Raw genomic sequence first — 21953 nt, 5'->3', positions numbered from 1 at the left:
ATTTCTCGTTTAGTTATTTTAAAACTATCAGTAAAAAACATAAAATTATTATTATTTTTTTTAATATTTATTTCACACAAAAAACATCTATAAAACTATTACATGATTGCACTGTGAGTAAAGACTTAATGTGTAATATAATATGGTCATCAAAAGAAAAACAGGTCAAGTACTGGCTATCCTAGCTAGGCTAAATTAAATAGCCCGTGTTAAGGATAATCAGTCCTCTCCCCGAAAGTTGAGATAATTAAAATACATTAGAGATCTATCGCCTGGGTATTATAAAACACATAACATAAAATTATATGTGGAGTATATAATTGTATGTTTAATATTATGTTATCAATAAGATTCTCTTCATTTATTGCTTTCCGTTTCATCATTCTGATTTTTTTTAAGCTGAATATTTTTTGCTTGGATAAAACTCACTGTCGACCAAAATATGCAATTATTAATAAACACGTTTTTTGTATTCAATGAAAGAATCGACTATCGATGGAACAGTTTCAAACATAGCTTCTTCTACCGATTTCAACATACCATTGTCAATGTAATCCTTTTGTCTATAATTTTTGTATAAAAGAAGAAAAAATGACTTCAGAAGTTTTAATAAGATTGATCGCAAAAATGCGTGCAGTAAACCGTAAAAATAATTATTCAAATTTGACTTGTGCTTCCTATGATTAGCTCGTTTAATACCAACTCTCCTTTATAATAGTAAATTTAATACTAAATCCAATAAAGGCCTTAATGCAATTATACAATATTCTTTTCGTCCAAAAGTCAAACATACGAAACTGGAATGCTCGAGACCACAATATGTTATACGTTATACAACAGCAGTTTTTTTTTGAATTGGATCCTTTGTTTTTTGACACAGCTGTATAGAACAATAGTGACGTGAAAAATAGGAAACGCGAGACAAAACCGGTTTTAAAACAATTTTGCGGTTTAAATGTTCAGGTCAAAGAATTAAATTGGTTATTTTGTTAAAAATTTTTAGTCGTATGGCGTTTTGGTGGCAATATTCAATTACTCAACGTCTAGTGACAATAAATCTAGCAAAAAAATTTTGTAAGAACAATTTGTTTTCTGTATTTGTTTGTTTGCGAATGGCCATTATCTAGCAACGGAACCATTAAATCTTGTAACGATGTAATACGATTGTATTTGATATTGTAAATAAAGAATATTTAACATTTCAAAATTAAAACACGATCTAAATTAAAAAAAACAAAACTACATTAACATAAGGCATATTATTCAATACAAGATTAAATATGTATGTGTTAAAAGAGCCCGGAATCAAGTATCCGTCGATTTTCACGCAGAATATATAAATTTCATATAAAAATTATTACAGTAATTTATTTAAAAATAATTGTGTCTGAATTTATTGCCAGTTTTTATCGGTAAAATCTGGCTGCGACCGGTTTCATAGGTTATTTTGCCTTATACGAGTATCGGTGTCCTCATATTATATACTGACTCTAGGCTTTGACCAAACTAGAGGTCCTTTGTTCAAAGTAGATCAAGGTATTATTATATTAAGTAATTCTTATGATCGCGATAGGACCGCGCTCATAAGAATTACTCCAATGCCTTCCGATGGAAACTGCCTAGTCTATTTGATGGCATATTCTTTGTATTTTTGAGTATGCCTATGTTACAATATATTATCCTAAGTTATAAGAAGAAATGATATTTTATGTAGTTATAAATAAATTTCAGGAAGGACCATTGAACTTGGCACCCATTTAGATCTCACTTCTTTTGTCGTTGAAGTCAACAACCCAGGTATATATCATAATATTGGACTTGGCTCTCATTTTTACATTTATGTTTTTGATGGGATTAAATTCAATATAAATCTTCCACCGTTTCGATAAATTAAATTTAAAAAAATTTACATAGAAAAACTGACAAGGAACTCGGTTGTTTTTGATGTTCACTAATTAAATTACATCGGCATGGAAACGGAATTTTATATTATTATTTATAAATACTCACTCCACGTTTTAAATCATTTACGTAGTCTTTTATTGAATAGCTGTCTATTTGTGTAACATCAATTTAATGTTTTGATTCATTAACTCACTTCATTTAAATTATATCAAGATTATTAAAACAATAATATATAATAGTATTATGTGGCAGTTATTGGTCTTCCCTTTAAATAATATTCAAATGATTTTGAAACTTGAGCCAAATTTACATTTGCGTGTCAAATAACCAACGCCAATTACCAATGCAAATTTCTGAAGTTTTATTAGTCAGTGCTTCCGTAAATAGATTTATCTTTTATATAATTTGATAGAAATTTATAAAATATTAAATTTATTTTGGGGCTATTTTAAACTAATTTTATTTGGTTGGCCGCGCATTGGTATTGTTAATATTCCTTACAGCTGTTTCTTTTGTATATCAAGGACTTGATACAAATCAGTAGTACTCACTACTATGGACGATAGCATTGTTGACACCATGTCGGCGAAAACCGTAAAATTATTTTTTATAAATCGATTCTTTATCAAACAAAGTTTCGGACTTTGTTCGGTTGAACCTAGTACAATTTAATGCCAAAAAGACACAAGTTTACACTTTAGCTGATAAAAAGTCACCAGGTGTCTTTCGTATCTCCACTTTTTAAGAACATTTCCCTTGTTTACAGCTAATATCGGAATACTTGGTGTTGATGTTTCAAGCCTCATCAAAGAAGCATCTAAAAAACTTGGTGTGCTCCGCAAGACAAAACACTTCACGTCAACCTGTCACCTAAAATTATACGAAACGCAAATTCGGTCTGACATACTGTTCTCACCTCTGGGAGGGAGGTCTCCAGTACCATAAAAACCATCATAACTTGGTTTCTTCGTGGTACAACTTTATTCATAAACAATATACCTAAATAGTGTCTATTAGTAGTATAAATTTATAGTAAAAACAACTACTAATCATATATTTCTGGTTAATACTTAAATAACAAATTTGTTATGTTAAAAACATTTTCTCTGAAAGTTAAACTACTAAAACTCTATCGAAAGTGCAACACTCCATCATGTTGCCTTCAACTCGAGTTAAAAAGTTTAAAAACTTGTAGAAAATAATAACCGACCGTCGAATCATAACGGTGTTTCACAAGGTACAATATTTGAGCTGTTTTTGTTTTTCTTTGATGTAAATGGCAGCTTAGTTTGAAGTTATTATACGCCAAGATTAAATAAAAATGTTTACATAATAATAAATTATTAAAAACTTTTTTAATTAATAAAAACTATTATGACAAGGTTTGGTTGGAAAAAATATTAAAATCTGTGCACTTTTGCTGTGTATACTTTTCATTTTATAATATTTTGCATTGATCCGTGCGGTGCATGGAACGGTGATTTTAGAACTACACTGAACAGCTTGCTAAGAGTCACAGAATAATAATTGGCAATATTTCATTTTTAATATTTAAAAGTATTATTATTGTATGTTATTAGGCTTATTGTATGTTATTTAATATTATACGGAAACATTGAATTTAATCAATGATAATTTTTATCTTTCAGGTATTGAACCCACGACAGCGATGTCGGAGGGGCAACGGTGTTTGGGGATTGTCGTGCTTCTCATCCACACTGTTATTGGTACTGGCGAAGGTAGGTTTATATACATATATTAATAATTTATTTATTTAATAAAGCACAAAATACATTGGCACAGTTAATACGTAAGATATATATTATAAATGACAGTCAACAGCTATGTAGCAATCTTGAACATAATAATAATATCATTTACAGAGCACTATAAAAAAATATGAGTGAGTTAAATAATAGTATAAAGTAATGAAAATATCATATATTTGAAGAATTAAAAATGGTCTAGAAATATCTAGAAGAATATTATTGGCAGACACATATTTTAAAAATGTTACAAATCGCTTTTATGACAACCAAGAAAAACATATTCGAATCTCTTTACGAAATACTGTTAATTTACTGTTGGAAACATCAGAGCAAATAATGCGAAAATAAATCCCATTGAAATTCAACTAAATTCAAACGATTAAAAATATATTTCGACACTTTTTTTATACTTGATTTTTACGTAAGTAAGATTACTAACTCATAAGCTGAAAGGAATCAATTTAGTTACTTTAATGGGTTCAGCAAATCCATTTCTTTTTAATGTTGACCAACTTATCATAAATATATTAACATATCGAATTGAAGATATCATTTTTAAAGTCCACCTGTTTTTAATGCTAATCTCCAGTGATATTTATTTCAATAAATACAATTCTAATTAGTAATTTAATATATTTTTCTTCAATGTGATTTAAAAATAAAAAAACTGCGCAAAATCTTAAGATGTATACACCGCATTGCTGCAGTTTCCGCTCCAGATCCTCTCATTAGCAATCTTGGCTTACTGGCACGTTGATAGGCTTAATAGCTTCAGGCGTAATTTTGTCGAAGTAAAAATTCTATAACAAAATAAAAAATACAGAGATACGATTTTTTCATTCATTTATATTGGACGAATGGTCCGAAATTGTCTGCTCTTATAAGGAAGTTGTTAGGATTTTAAATATATTACCTATTAAGTAATTGTAAAATTTGACAATATTTCAAAAACTTCGATATTCCAAAAATATAAAATGAAAATATATAATATGTTCGTTTCTGAGTTATGAGTTTCACGTATCACACGTATCGTGTTATTAATTTTAAATTTTTATTTAGTATTAAATAAACGGTGTCAAAGGTATCTTAAATTTTTCCTTCCAAAGTTTTTTTTGTGAATTATTATAATAATCTGATCGCTTTATACATTGAAAACCTCATTCACTGAATTTGAATAAAAACGTATATCTTAAACTTATTGACTTCTTTAACGTTTATTAATAGGTAAATTTATTTCACTGTTTCCAACGTTAGATTGCTCGTCATTTAATACTATATTATATACTTTATCTGTTTTTATTGCTGCTGAAGTCAAACGGGATAGCTCATCGGCTCCACATAATCGCGTCAATAAATTCTGATTACTCTCACGGGTTCGGGGGTTATTTGACACATTATATTGAACTAACAATATTACATTGTAGAGAGTTTGTATCTATAATGGAACCTTATAATGGAACTGTAATCAGAATTCAAAATGGTATTACGTACAAAATAAATTATAATATTGTCAAAGAGAAAGAGAAGGAAGCTTTCTTTTACTGTAGTTTGAAGGTCTAAATTTATGATTAATTTCTTGTTTTAGAACAAAGCATTGTGAGAAATATCACGTATATATAATACGGAAATTCAAAGATGAACAAGTGGTGTCTGATATAACAGTGACAAGAGACATTCCAAGTCATTCCACTTTAAAAGATGTATAAATTTGAACACGTACATCATGTGCATGTTTTTTCAAAATATGATGGGACTTTCTTTACATATATTCTAGTAAATTAACAGCCTGTAAATTTCCCACTACTGGGCTAGTGCATCCTCTCCTTTTGAGGAGAAGGTTTCGAGCATATTCCACCACGCTGCTCCAATGCGGGTTGGTGGATATATTCTAGTAAAACAATAATATACTCTCAATAATAGATGATTAAAGAATCATTTGAAAAAATACAAGAAAAATATAAAAGTAGTTTTTCTTTAAATTAGAGTAAAATAGAGTAGATTTATATAAATGTGAAAAATTAACGTTACCAGATCAAAATTAAATCTAAGAAGGCGAATTAAAATTATAAGTCGTTTATTATTACTATTTTATTATAAAGACAAAATGAATTTGGAACATCAAAGAACTCGATATTAAATCACTTCAAGAGAACAACAAGTCGGTACAGAAAAGTCAATAAAGTGAGCAATAAAAAACCGTTTATTGAATGCCAAGTTGACTTTAAGAATGCAATAACTACATCAATAAATTTAATACGTTCTTAAGGCACGCTCAAGAGAATACCAAGATTTTTATTTGTATCTCAACTTGTTTCGCTTAATATAATATAATGTAAATGCGTACACATGAACTTCAAAATACTTTTTTTTTTATTTCCAATAGATCGAGAGGCCAATGTGCCATCTGTTGTCATCGTAACCATAGATATTGGCACTGTATGGAATATTAACGATTACGTACATTGCCAATGTTAACTCAGTACTATATATTTTGTAACTGTAGTTTGCCTAACTCATTATTTCAACAGTGTAGCGTATTTAGGTTTATGCGTACATTGAAACGGCGATATTTGTCTGTGAAATGATTTGACGTATGACGTACTTCCTTTCTCTCTTCCCTTCTCGTGTGAGCCGCGGTAACGTTTGTTGTGTGAGTGCGCCGCGCTTTTGAAATTAGCTTGTGTAACGGACTTATCCTTCTCCTGTAATATCACCCATCCCTTTGGTGTGTTCTTCGAGTGTATGAAGACCAAGGGAGCGCTCCCAAGAAGTACGTGTCTTCATAAGTCAGAGCACAGTTTTGAGGTAACGACTTCCCTTTATTCCTTAACTACAGTCCACTTTTCTCTCGCGCGTACAAACCGAAATACAACAATACTAAGCATTACTCAAATTTAAATATGCAATGATTGTTTGGTACTTACCCTGATTTTAATAAAACACTAGAACCAAGTAAATAGTAAAATATAAATCTACATACAAAGACACATGACAACTGAATTGACTATTTCTAACACTCATCTTGGAATTGTCTCGTTACGTTTATCGATGCGTGAACGTTTGACGTGTAGACACGCCTCACTAAGTACTCTTCTCTCAGTTGATATAAATCTTGTTAATGCCACTTTAACGACATTTATACGACTATGTAGTGTATATAAATATAATAATGTTGATAGCGTGTTTTGGAAGTAATTTACTTTCATCGATCCTTGTCCGCAAATTGTTACTCAAGGTTTTGGAAGGAGAATCTGTATTTTGATCATGGAACATAATTTTGGATAGTGTTAAAATTTTATATATTGAGAGATCCGAATCCGAATTATTTTTTATGTATAATTCATGTCATTAGATATAATGATTTTATTCGTTGTTGTGTATTTAAATCTAAAGGCATTATTACTATTCTCATAAATGTCTCTAAGTTATACAGTTATAGTTTTTCTAGCGAAATTAGATTGTCAATACCGTTGTCAGTCTAATATATATAGGTTAAGAATATCAAAACTCATCTCACTTTTCGAAATCAATTTAGGCGTGTAAACTTCTAAGAATTTAAGAACGAATTTATCAGAATCATTTGAAGTATTTAGGGCACTAGTTAATGTACGTATTATAAACATAGCATCCATATATGAAATGGGTCAAAATTCAGTCAACATGTTTACTAAAACTTTTGTTTTCGCAAACGCTCGAGCAAGTGTAACAAAGGAGTTTATTATTTTGCTCGGATCTTTTTTATTCCTGTAATAAAACTGCACAGTTTATTACGTGGCTAATTTGCGGTGAAAATAAAATTTCATATTAAAAGTGGAATTTTAAATCTTCGGCCATTATAAGAGATTTTTAGTGAGCTTATTTTTATTTACGAAAGTTAATGTATATAGAAGCAATAAGTAAAATATATAGCTTAAGAAACGATCAAACTGTGTATCTGAAATGGGTCTAAGACAGCATGTTTTGTTGTATACGTTAACATAATTTAAAATTACCTGTTTTTTTTTTAAGCAAAGAATTATTTACAAAATCACACGTCCTTGATTGTCTGTTGAGGAGTTCGATTATATGAACCAAACTTGGGTATAGTCGTCATGGTTACTATAAAAAAGCTTTGTCATCGAAACTAACTAAACATATTTGCCATCCCCATGAGATAATTAGAAGTGGTTCTAATTCGGTTTGCAAAATTCGACCCGAACGAGCAAACAAATATTGCAAGTGGAATAAAAGTTTGTGAAAATACTACAACGGATATTCAGCTAGAAATTTAATTAAGGATTGACTTTGACACCACCGCCCATTGACTTGGTTGGAATTGATTGGTAGTTGTGACCATTTACAAGTCCAGTCGTAGTAGCCAGTTCAGTCCAGTCCAGAGTCCAGCGGTGGGGGAATTAAAGACCATTACTCTTATTTACCTTAAGTAACCTATATTTATTAAACGCCGACCGTACAACATATTTCAAAAATTTAGACATTTAACAACATTTCAACAATAGAGTCAAATATTGAAGCCCTTTAATTTGAACATTTTGAAATAAGAGACGAAGTACAAATTGGTTCAGCGTTTTAAAAATGAAACGCCTATTCCAATTAATGTGATGAAAAAAATATAATTAAACTTTTCACTTCAATGATCATTAAAAATTAAACAGAGAATAGTACGTACAACGTATTTCGTAATTACTCGAGCAACTAATGACAGCTGACAAAGGCTTAACATAGGTTTCGCAATGGCGGCTATATTCCAGTATTAAATTTTCGTGATGACACAAAGATACTTAAGACAGTAGATATTCAGAGGTCTATCGTATAATATTAATTTATGCGGTAGGGTTTTGTGCAACCCTGTCTGACTAAAGTAAAGCTCAGCCTTTTTCTTCTGATAAACAGCACCAATCTAATAATCGTTATAATGGATATGTTACCATATAATTAGTAGTCTTCGTTGATGCCGAGACGAATGTTTAAATTTAACATCCGGAAAAGCACAACTAAATCTTCATACTTCATTTTTGCTTATAATAAATAATTCTGTGTTCAATGGAGAAAGAAAACGTCATGAGGAAACCTGCGTGTGTTAGATGAAATTCCGACGGATTTTTATCCAAGAACGCATTGGATCAGAACGGTGCTACAAATTGAATATATGGCAGAAGATTACCCCTAGACCTAATGCTCCCTCTGCAACAACGTTTTTATTATCACTGGAATTATAATTTTAGTGAATACTTACACTTGTCTCTATTGATGTTTGATTTCATAATAAATAAATTCTCAGAACCAAAGAGTTAGAATAACCATCAATTCTATGACCAGTGATATTTCTATTCAATAGAATTAATTTACCCAATGGTTGCTCTACATTTATACCGTGTCGGTTCCGTATTCATAGAACTATTGGTATTGTATTAAATGTGTGTGAGTGCATTTATTTTTTGGTACACATACGTACACTGCAAGATCACCAGTCGAGTTCGATCGTCCTTGAGATTGGCGGTCTTCACCAATGCAGTTAGGAAAACACAAATTTAATGTTATATTACTATTGTATTTTTTTTTTATTTCGCTAATTCAATTAAATCCAATGTCTGCTTTATATTGGTTTTGATCCTAAATCAATTCTTGAAAAGTAATAAATTATCTTGTCCAATCTCATTAAACTCTATGAGTCTATACAATCAATCTTGATACTTTTTGCTTTTGTATACTGAAGTTCGTTACTTCGATTCGCATCAAAGTGATTGGATTAGATATTATTTGTTTTATTTAGTCGTATAACAGTTGGCAGTTTGCCTATGTTTAGCAAATAACCTCGTATAAGTAATGTTAGTTTCAGACTGTGGTAATATTATGTTTATATTCCAAATACTGTCAATCAATTAATTTTACAGTACCACGTCATCTGAATTATGATCCATTGGAAGGCTATTCATTTAAATTACTTGCTGATAGTTTTAAGATATATTTAATACAATTGTGGAATAGTATTCGAAGTTATAATCCAGACATTTTGTATTTTTTTTTTCAATTAACTTCTATTGGGACAAAATTATATACATGTGTGTCAGTAGTCTTAGTTGATCTCTTTCTGGAAAATAAACTGGTGTTCTTAGAAAATCCTATAAAATTGATCAACAATATTACAAGTAATGAGATGATGAGATTAATGAGATGATGAGATGAGATATTAGATATTAATGCACCTTATTGCCAATATTACGAAACCTTCAAAGACCTTTTTTTTGTTCTCATTCTATTTTTAAATATTTTGGGAAATTTTTAAATCTAATTGAATATTTAATAGTGATAAAAGTTTTAATAAAACTAAAATTTAAATATAAAATAAAAATTTATAATTTCATGTTATATTTAAATTAATCATATTAACTACAATTCATTAATAAAATAATAATTATTTAAATAATAAAAATTGTAGTTAAGAATTAAATTTAAAACATATAAAATCAATTATATATTATAAATAATAATTTACCTTTAAAATACACGAGTATTTTTTTATTGAATTATAAAATAAAGATATTTAAACTTATACTCAGAATATAACAGGTTCAATTCGATAATTTAGAACTCTACCATGAAATATGTCTGTAGTATTATATCAATAGCTCATTACAGTAAGGGCCAATGTAGTTAAAGATACTTTTCTTTCTAGACTGGATTTATGTATCGGGATACAAAGAGGAAAAGAAAACAAAGTTTCCGTTTTTCTAGGTAATCTTACAGGAATCTATCAAAGACAAGAGGCATATAGGCCATTTTGTTAATAATAAGCTCGTTTAATACTGTCTAGAATATTTCTCAATGATAGTAAGAATAGCATTTGGAATTGATTTAGCTTGTTTAGTAAAGTGTTTTTAGGACTCTGTCAAAATGTTTTGTATAAACGTTTTTATGATATGTGTAGGCGGACGGGCAAATGGACCTGATGGTAAATGGTCACCACCCATTACGCCGAAACACAAAAATACTAAGTATTGCTGTTCGGCGTTAGAATAACTGACGAATGGCTGGTACTTACCAGACGGGCTTGCACAAAGTCCTACCACCAAGTATTTGCTTATCATATTGTTTAACACAAATCCCCAAGATTCATATTTAATTGCTATGTGTAGAACAAATAATTAAATTAATACAACTGATGCAATTTCCTAAAAACCTTTTGTAAAATCAAATTTATTAAAACCTCAATATGAGCTTTTAAATTGAACTTACAATCAAAGATTGTGCCTAAGTTGTCAATGATTTATAAATTGGTTGAAAAGAATAACTACTTGAAACGTCATTTTACACAACTCAATTAAACGTAAAATTACTACCGGTTCGAGATGTAGACACTACCAGGAAATAATTATCAGAGAGCTTACAGATAATCGTTGGTACTTTATATTGTAATTAGAAATGCAATAAATCGCCTTTTTGTACTAACATCGAATAATAAGATGCAAGAAACTGAATCGTCGTATTCACTTGCCAGAATCATCACGGCAAAATGCCAGCTCGTTAAAGCGGCCCTTTTGATTCTGAAACTATTTTGTACTAAACTCACTGCGGGTGAGAGAATGCGACGAAAAGATGTGACGAGACTATTGAACTGTGAGATGATGCAACTTTTATAATATTAACAATATAAAATTAACATGTGAATTTCAAAAGTCGGTTCTTGGTATAAGGCGATAGCTTAAACAAAAGACATTCCAATTTGTCTGGTTAGTAAATTAGGTAAATTCAATTGTAAGCAATGTATATCGTATAATAATTCAGACAGTGTTGCTGTTGCAAAGGAATTAATATTATTTTTAACTTATGGCAATATGTTTATACGACCTAATTATATTTCAAACATTTGAACAAAATACAATAATTCTGTTATACAAGTTAATGATTGAATTGATCTATTAATATTAGATATGTGCATTTTTGCTTTACGTAAAACCTTGAAATAGAATTTGGGATTCACATCTAAATTGTTATGTTACAGTATTAAAAAACAATACTTCTCAACTTGGAGCTCGTTAGTCTCTAGATGAACGAAAATAAATTTGTAACAAGCAATCTGTATTTCTGGAAATCAGACAAGGTCAGAAATCATTCGGACAAAATTATTTTATCATCAATGGTTACGAAAGAAACATCGGAACATATCGACAGATGATCAACAAAATTTTTATAAATGAAAGTAACAATTTGGAGATATATTTTATTTGAAATACAAGGAAAAACTTAAGACCTAATATAGATAATTGGGTGACCCAGAATTTGCTGGAATTGGGAGATTGAAAGTTGATCATTTTCTGTCTTCTTATCTTCGCTATTAGTAGAATAAAACTGGACATGAAAATATTTTCAATTTTCGTCAAAAAAATTCCTTTCAAAAGAGAGGCTCTGCTAACATTCTTCTTGTTGTATTTCACGAGGTCAACATGGCATCTGATGAACAATGATTCATAAATACATTGTTTTGGTACATATATTGTTAATATATATATATATTTTTATTTCACTTTTATATGGTTCACAATAAATAGTATTTATAGGATGATACTATAAATACTATTTATTACGCACTATACAAAACATATTTATAGTTTTCGCCCTCGGCTTTGCTCACGGTGTATGCCCATCTTTGTCAGGCATTTTTTTACTGTGTGGAATACACATGTGGCAGAATTTCGTTGAAATTAGACACATGCAGGTTTCCTCACGATGTTTTCCTTCACCGCCGAGCACGAGATGAACTATAAACACAAATTAAGCACATGAAAATTCAGTGGTGCTTGCCTGGGTTTGAACCCGAAATCATCGGTTAAGATGCATTATTCACACAATATCTTTACAAATTATAGCCTACGTGTTATGCTGATGTATAATCAATATTACGTCACAGTTTCATCAAAATCCATTCAGTATTTTTTGCACGAATGAATAACAAACATCTATACATATGAACTTTCGCATTTATAATTTCAATAGATAAAGTGATTCAAGAGGAAGGTTTACATGCATAATATAGACAATACACTGATCATTTTAGAGATTTCTAATGTGGTGTGGTAAACAATTTTTTAGCGCTTAATTTGCAAACTCCGGTGAACTACAATATACGAGATAGATCAAAATAATGTACTACAGTATCGAACTCCTTAAAAAGGTCTACAAAAAAGTCCACGTTGGTATATGTCTATCTCTTAGGAATAACTTAAAATAACCATATTTTGTCTTTTACTCTTTACGTGAAATAATGCGATTTTAAGTAATACAGCATTAATCCATTTATGTACCTTAAATACGTTGTGCATTTAATATAGATCAATATTGCCTGAACTGACTGAAACAGCTGTGAATCTTGTAGTATTACTTTCTTTGAAGTCAATAATTTTCTTATAATTAAATCCACCCACATAATATTAAATATCATTGCAGTTCATTTAAAAAATGCAGCGTTGATTTGAACTAATAATAAGGAGCTATGAAGAGATATAAAAATACACGCATGCAAGAACTGAACTCCAGACAAGATTTTCTCTTCACTGAATAATTCCAGTCTCCAGTGCTCGGTAAACTGATGATAGTAATAATTGTTCAACAAAAACACCATTAATCTTTTCCACTATCTGACAGCACTTGTCACGCCAGCCGCAGGGAACCGTATGTGTGCCACAGAATAAAAGACGTAGTTTTAATAAATTTCAACCGTTATAAAATTTGGCTAGAATATTATACGAAATACGGCGTATAATGATTTTAATAATATCCGTTGTGGATTTTTTTGAGCGAAAATTCTGGTGATTCAGTTATGATTGTAGTTTAAGTTATTATATATATAAGACGACCTCCGTGGTCGAGTAGTGTGTACACCGGTTTTCATGGGTACAGAGGTCTCCCGGGTTCGATTCCCGGCCGAGTCGATGTAGAAAAAGTTCATTAATTTTCTATGTTGTCTTGGGTCTGAGTGTTTGTGGTACCGTCGTTACTTCTGATTTTCCATAACACAAGTGCTTTAGCTACTTACATTGGGATCAGAGTAATGTATGTGATGTTGTCAAATAATTATTATTTATTTATTATAATTGACTTTTTTTGTCCCGACCTTTTTTCTATAAAAATAATAGCAATGCCCCATTAAAAAATAGCTTACATTGCTATTTACCCCTCCATTTAAGCTTAGATATTGTGTTAGGAGTGGGGACGACAATAGCCCAAGAGGTCAGGATCGATCCTGCTACTTTTAACATCTTTAGGCGGCCCTTAAACTATTGCGCTATTGACGCTTCTAACTTCGTGGTGCCATAATTTTATTTCGTTAATTAATAAACTATACAGGGACCCACTTAAATACACACATACAGAATGTTTATATATATATATACTTTATCATCAAAGATTCGGTCGTGACATAAAAGGAAGTTTTACCTTATATAGGATTAATAATAATAATAAAGTCTTCTTAAGTTTAAATGAATATGACTACGAATGAAAACTTTTACCAAAGGAATTTCATAACTTTGATATTTTTGCCAAAGCCGAAAGCATTAAGATGTCTTTTTTTAGAATTTCAGTAAATTAATTTCTGCGTGTCAATGATCTATTTAAATTCAATCGAAATACGATAATAATTGATTCACCGATCAGACAAAAGTGACTTGAAAGATGTGGAAAGGACTTCCAAAAAAAAAAAATCAACGATATTTTGCTATCTTTAAACTTCTGTATATTAAGGATTTTGTTGATATAAATTCGTCCTCTTTGGACGTGCTGTTACAATCGTTTCAAACTCTTCCTTGTTCATTTTAGTAAAAACTCTAAATTGGTTATAATATATGACGAGATTCTTAATTCTTTTATAGGTTTTAAAAAAAACAATGTCTACAAATTCAACATACTTTATTAGAGTTGGCTTTATTAAAACGAGCAAAACCGTTAGCGTCCGTCCAAGCTTCTTGTGAGCTCGAAGACCGAGTTTTTTTTCATTCGAAAAGGCAATATTGCCACAATCTAGAGTAGAGTGCCACAAATCTTTTTGACGGAAAGGTTTTTTTTTAATTTACCTACATTACATAGTTCACTTGAAGGCTTTAATATAAGATGAAGATTATGTAAATAAACAAATATATTCAATCTTGATAATTATCGAGATTGCTCAGTAGTTAGAATTCGTGCATCTTAACCGACGATTTCGGGTTCAAACCCAGGCAGGCACCACTGACTTTTCATGTGCTTAATTTGTGTTTATAATTCATCTCGTGCTCAGCGGTGAAGGAAAACATCGTGAGGAAACCCGCATGTGTCTCATTTCAACGAAATTCTGCCACATGTGTATTCCACCAACACGCATTGGAGCAGCGTGTGATGCTCCAAAACCTTCTCCTCAAAGAGAGAGGAGGCTTTAGCGCAGCAGTGGGAAATTTACAGGCTGCTAATGTAAATGTATGTAAAAAACAACTTTACAATAGAAGTTGCTATCAAATTAACTATGTTCCATCGTTTTTAAAGTAAAACGAGTGCTTGCAAATCGTAAACAATGTAAATTAAATTTCATGCGACAACAAGACAAAGTTGTGCATCTGTTTTTGTAGCTTCAGTTAGTTGGACGAACAAACACACCGCTTTGTGGGATTATGACTCCGCGCCATTTATTTCTTATTTCAAATGTTCCTTGGTCTTGGTTTATTTTATACTAGTTTTCGTACTCGGCTTGGTCTATGGGTAGGTTTTAGTTATAAAAAGTACCTTATGCCCTTTTTTTGGGTAAGTGGTTGTTTCATACCATATTTAATCAGACTCGGTTTTTGTTTTTTTTGTTTGGCATAGGTTGGCAGACGAGCATATGTCCACAGCTCATAGACAATGGCGCTGTAAGAAATATTAACCATTCCTTACATGCACCACCAACCTTGGGAACCAAGATGTTATGTCCTTTGTGCCTGTGGTTACACTGGGTCACTCACCCTTCAAACTGGAACACAACAATACTGAATACTGTTGTTTGGCGGTAGAATATCTGATGAGTGGGTGGTACCTACCCAGACGGGCTTGCACAAAGCCCTATCACCAAGTTGTGTAGCTGTGAAAGCGTAACAGACAGACAAACGGAATTACTTTCGCATTTATAATAATTGTATAAATAATCGAGTATTTCATTTATATTTTAAAATATAACTCACTGTTAATGTATTTTTGTTTTACATTATTTTTACTTATCTCGTCTAGGTAGCTACCCTCTCATTTCTTATTCCGCCAAACAGCAATATTTAGTTTTGCTGTTTACCAGAGTTTAAAGGGCAAGTGAGCCAGTGTAACTCCGGTACTAGGAACAGAACATCTTAGTTGCCAATGTTGGTGGCGCATTGATGAAGTAAAACAGTAATATTTCTTACAGTGTCAATGTCTATGGGAGTGGTGATCGCTTACCATCCGGTGGCCCATTGTAAGTCTGCCCATATTTTAAATGAAAAATAGTAGGAAACCAAAATAAATAGTTCCTTTTAAATTTTCATAATTACGATGTAAATGTAAAATTTAATTTGAATTGACCACACAATAAACTGTTCTACTGTCCAGTCAAAAGCGAGTATAAGTCAACACAAAAATAAAAGTTATAAAAGGGTTAAAAGTGAAATATTTATGAAAGAAACATTTAAAAAATTCTCATGAAAGATCTCAGAATATAACGGAAAGTGGCACCCTATTTGTGTCACCGCAGGGCAGGGAACGTTATAACGAACAGTGGGCCAACAAACATTACAAAAGTCTACAAATATTTGTTACGAGATTTTCTTTTATATTTACATTTTAGTAGTTCTCAATGTCTGTGACGTAACTGACACAGTGCTGCTATAATCAAACGTTCGTTTCGGCATAGAATTCGAATGTATTTTCGTATTAGTTTAACTGTTGACTTTATTTATATCAAACAGCATTGCTTTACCTTAAAATGAATACCTGGTTTTATTTTTATTGAAAATTCACGTCTGGTTTGGTCACGAATGTGCGCAAATCCACGGTAAATTTTATCGGAGTACATAAGTTGAGTGACGTTCATACATACAAGTTGCATTAGAGTGCCTGAGACGACAAGAAGTAAAGACAGCAAAAAAGTTACTATACATACATATAAATTAGGTTATATATATTATTTTATATTATGAAATAGGGAGGACGGACAGATGGGCCATTTGATGATAAGTGGTCACCACCGCCCATAGACATTGACGCTTTAAGAAATAACAACCGTTCCTTACATTACATCAATGCAACACCAACCTTGGGAACTAAGATGTTATATCCCTTGTGCCTGTAGTTACACTGGCTCACTCATCCTTCAAAACGGAACACAGCAATACTATATATTTCTGCTTGCCGGTAGAATATCTGATTAGTGGCTGGCTTGTACAAAGCCCTGCCACCAAGTGAAAATATGTCAAGATTTTTTTATTAAAATTATATAATTAATTTAACAATAAAAACGGAGTTCTTAAACGGTTGAGAGATTTCCAAATAACTGTAACAGAAACGATAGCTACTAGAGCTATATTTAAAGGATATACCATACATCGATAATCGGTTCATACTTTTTAGCTTTTTACGAGTGAGATGCAATATAAGTAATTACAGAATCGCATCATTTTTAGCCCAACTTATCAATAACAAACAACATAAATGTTCATACTACTAGACTATATATTGATATACACTATAATTCTAGAACATATTAGGTAGATTATTTATTTCTCACTCCAGTACACCATAAGTAAAAAGAAGTCAAAGCTCAAACGAATTCGAAATTTTAGCATCAAAATGTGCTCACAACTGGTTCATTTTAAAGTGACTATAACTTTAACTTAACCGCTTACAGCTTCATACAAAACTATTAAGATCGCTGAAGCAGATTACATTGTCATACAAACACTATTTTCATTCACATTGCATTCGACTTGGTTTAAATGCAACAACTTAATCTGATATTAGATTTCATTGTAAATGTATTCATAGAATAGAAATTGTAAACTATTATTGGAAATGAAATGGTCGTCAACATTTTTATACCAATCAAGAGTATTGTATTTATTTGTTTAGTAACGAAGGTCAATTATTTACCATAATGAGTAGTTATAGTGTACAACTACATGAAATTACAGGCACTGTAAAGTAAACCAGCCTACCATCAATACGCCGCCAATCACAGTATCTAGATTTAGATTTAGAGTTAGATCGTCTTGTGCCTGTATATAGAAATTTAGAAGTGATTTTAATTGTGGTTTGGACACTAATATTTTAAAATATTGGTTATAGTGGTATAATTTTTGCAGTAAAAAGACAATGGATGTCTTGTTTTTCTAAGATCACTTCGTTGTCCGTCTGTCTGTCGATCAAAACTTTATTTCTCAGGAACGCGTAGAGTTATTTTTTTTTTTTTATAATTAGGTGAAGAACAATTATGGGAAGTGATAGTCGAGTCCAAACGCGAAGACAGACAGTACAGTCTGGAAGAATAAACCGCACTTGCCGATCTCGCCATGCTGGCCTACAAGATGCCTCTTCACGCCTCATTTAAAGGGACCCAGGTTACGAGGAGGGGGTTGCATATACCACAAATGTTGGTAGAAAATTCAATTTTTGAATAAAACAGTTGCACAAATTTCTTCGTGTGCGTTGGAATTAGTGCCACACTTAGACGGTGACAAAGAAAACCTGCGCGCGTAGACTTGTGACGTATTTCCCTTGCATTCACAAAATAAATCAAATCGTATAGAGTTCCCGTTGACCTATAATCCTGTGGGAAGAAGCTACATTTTGTTACATCAGTGTCTGTTTCGTGCGCGAGACCGTATCGCAGTTGCCTAGGTATTTTTTTGTTATCTTGGTTTTGTTTCAAGGTACCTTGACAGCTTTCATTAATTTGTCATACAACTCTACTTCTTTCTAATAAAAAGATAATGTTGATTTGCCGATAATTTCACATACTAATTTAGTGCGAGAGGGGTATTTTCTGGGCGTGCCAGCCCATTCCGCTGACTGGTAAATGGGCACCTGATTATAAATGGTCACCGCTCTTAGACGATATTGGCACGGTAAGAAATCTTATTAATTCCTTACATCCTATTAAGCTTGATCATAATAAAAAGTGTTGCAGTTTGATAGTCAAAGCTTCAATATATAATGAGTGGATTAAAATATCTGCAGTAAAAACTATCCAATTCAAAGCCAATTCAAATTGAATAAGTTTCAATATTAAAGGCTTATTATTAAATTTTAAATCTGATATAGATTCGTTCAAATGATGTATAAAATGTATAAGTGTTTATTTTTATCTGTGATTCGTATCTCATAGGAAGGACCTTAACTTACGTCTCTCTGACAACATTCTGAGGTATCACATATATTATATACTTCTTGTAGTATCACGACAATAGCTTTAAGGGTAAGGATTGAATCTGTGAGTTTCACATCATTAGGTGGCCCATTGAGTCGCAAGGCGTACGAAATGTTCAATTTTCTTTGCGTCCATAAATAAATATTTGCCTCAAAAATATTTCTTATGCCATAAAATGCCTCAATAACATGATTGTAATTCTTATCGCTTCCGTAACCCTGACTCCAGAGTATTGTGTAGTTCATTGAATAAGGATTCGGATGCATGATATTGCTTTTTGTCAATATGTTTTACAGGATATTAGTTTTATTTGAATGTTTACATTACGTGTGTTGTTTGGATGTTTACGTCAAACAATTAAGAACCAGTGCGATTCTGTTAGAGTTCACTTCGTATTTCATTCGTGAAATGTCGACAACTAACTGAACAGTGAACCGTAATTTCGATACGTGTATAGTATAGTCAATCAATGTCACATATCTTATTCTTACATTTCACTATCGAGTTCTACGATGAGATTCGAGTTTCTTGTTATAACTTAGCCCTACTGGTGACTTAACTATTTATTCCGAAATTATTTTGTAAAAATAAATATACAAGGAGGATTGCTAAAATGTTCTTTTTTCAATTTTTAAATGTAATCGATACATGTATATCATATTTAAAGCCTTGAATTAAAAATATAACACAGTCTTATATTTGACGTTATTTTTTGGTAAATTCCAAAGAAATAACGTTTGTTTGTTCATACATCAACTTCTGAGATTCAGAACAGAAGTTATTCAATTGTAAATATATCACTTCATAATCCCTAAGGAAATACATTCGATAAAATATCAGTATATCAGTATTGTTCCATTGTTTCTCAACTCGATGGACACAAGCCATAGAGAGGTCGTGAATAAGGAAGAAATTATTAATAATTGAAGTAATAACTTAAACAAAATAAAAAATAAGCCTTTAATAATTAAATTAATTGAAATATTAGTAACTAGTTTGGTCGTTAGTTTTTAGGTACAAAAAATAGCCCCGGAACGCAGGGTAGCTTCAATCAACAGACATACAGACAGACAAAGTTACTTTCACATTCATAATATGAGTTTAGATAACCTTACCAAATCTTCGTTTGCTTACGTCAAATATTGCAAATAGATTAAGTACTACTTCATATCCTACGGAGTTTTGGTTATTGGTTTTAATTCGATTACAATACATTTTAATGATAATCATGATTGTCATTTCCGGTGTGAGCGAGTCTGAGTAGGCAAAATCCACCCATCAGATATTCTACTACTTGAAAGGTGAATCAGCCATTGTAACTACAAGCGCAAGGGACATAACATCTTATTTCTCAAGGTCAGTGGCGCATTTGTGATGTGACGTATGTTTAATATTTCTTACAGCACCATTGTGTATGGGTAGTTGTGACCACTTACCCTCAGGGGCCGATTTGCTCTTCACCTACCCATATCATAAAAAAGTAATTCTAACCTCAAAATTGTCAATTGTCAAACGATTAAGCTAACATGTAGAAATATTTAGCTGGCAAAAAGCTTACTTTTAGTAAGATAATCCGCACCAATCCCAACAAATGTGGATGAACCTTTATATATTGTAATCGCTCACTTTGTCTTACTGGTATGTTAAGCATCTTCAGTTAAGTTGGTAGATAAAAACTGAATTCAATTAACACCATTAACGTTTCTTTTTATAAAATATTATGTGAATTCAAACAAATGGAACCACTTTATTTCAATGACAATATAAGAAATATTGTCATTGAAATAATCTGATCTTACTAAATTAGGCGTAAGGGTTAAAAATATTTTTATTAATTTCTGACTGCCTCGATGGTCTAATATATATTGCCGCAGATTCCAAAGTTTTGGTTTCTAGCTCCAGGTCGGACCGATAAAAAGTTCTTAAGTTTTTCTGTAACAAAAAATGTCAGTAGCAACGCGGAATCACTCCAGAAACTCCAGAGTTCCAGAAAGCACGTAAAGCCAGTCGTGTCGGATTTGCTGTCCAATCGGATTATGAGTATGAGGGAATAGAGAGTGCACCTGTATTAGAAATATTTGTGCCCTATAATATGCCCTGTTTAGTTGGTCAGTCTCCCTTAAGATAGGTCATCATGGCCGGAATCGACCTGGACGACATTATCATCATCATTACCGAATGATGAAATAAATTTTTTTTTGCGCCTTTTTCAAAGCTTGATTTTTCATTGATATCAAGAACAGACGAAAATAAAATCTTCTAGATAATTACATCGAGGCTAAGATAAATGATGATAATAGAAACGTAAACTTTTCGACAAATATGTTGAAATAAACAGTTAAAATATTGCATAAACACGAGAAGTTTAAGACAAACTTGGTGTAAGTTTCCAACTCCGCAAAGTCAATGCACTCTTACTGTGGCAAAGTGTTCGAAGCGAATAATATTAAAAATTATATCATAAAAGTAGAAATGCGAAATTTGTTTATGAATGTTTTGCAATAAATCGAATAAAATACACGATTTATTTAGAATTGTATAACTATTATGAAAAGACTTTGAGTTATTTACAGTATGCCAATCGTCTTTGGCACGCTTTGAAGAATCCGGTCTTCTACGAACAGACGAGTTATTTGATGTGCTTTTGTGCTAGATAAATGCGCTAAACACAAATGCCTTTAATCGGCTATGTCACCTATTAGTCAGAATAGGATGTCTCCATTAAAAGGTAATCGCTCTTGAGACAAACGTACCTTGAACGAATACGTAATGTCAAAACCATTCTATAGTCCATCCAACTCCAATTGGCAAAATCATACAACTAAAAGATGCATCTACTATAACACGAATAAAAGAAAAGCTAATGACCTTACCACAATTTCTTT

At 31.5% G+C, this 21953-nt stretch overlaps 1 protein-coding gene across 1 annotated transcript in view; it reads left to right on the top strand.

The window, feature by feature from the left end:
• LOC113395461 (uncharacterized) overlaps positions 1-21953 on the top strand; it is a 182266-nt gene that overhangs the window by 109239 nt on the left and 51074 nt on the right. The window contains exon 2 of the mRNA XM_064218636.1: positions 3555-3644. Within this exon, the coding sequence (XP_064074706.1) occupies positions 3575-3644 (70 nt within the window). The 5' untranslated portion in view covers positions 3555-3574. The remainder of the gene's footprint in view (positions 1-3554; positions 3645-21953) is intronic.

This window comes from Vanessa tameamea, chromosome 23 (assembly GCF_037043105.1).
Source record: "Vanessa tameamea isolate UH-Manoa-2023 chromosome 23, ilVanTame1 primary haplotype, whole genome shotgun sequence".
Lineage (NCBI taxonomy): Eukaryota > Metazoa > Arthropoda > Insecta > Lepidoptera > Nymphalidae > Vanessa > Vanessa tameamea.
Note: the sequence above shows the minus strand (reverse complement) of the source record. Positions and strands in the feature narration are given on the sequence as shown.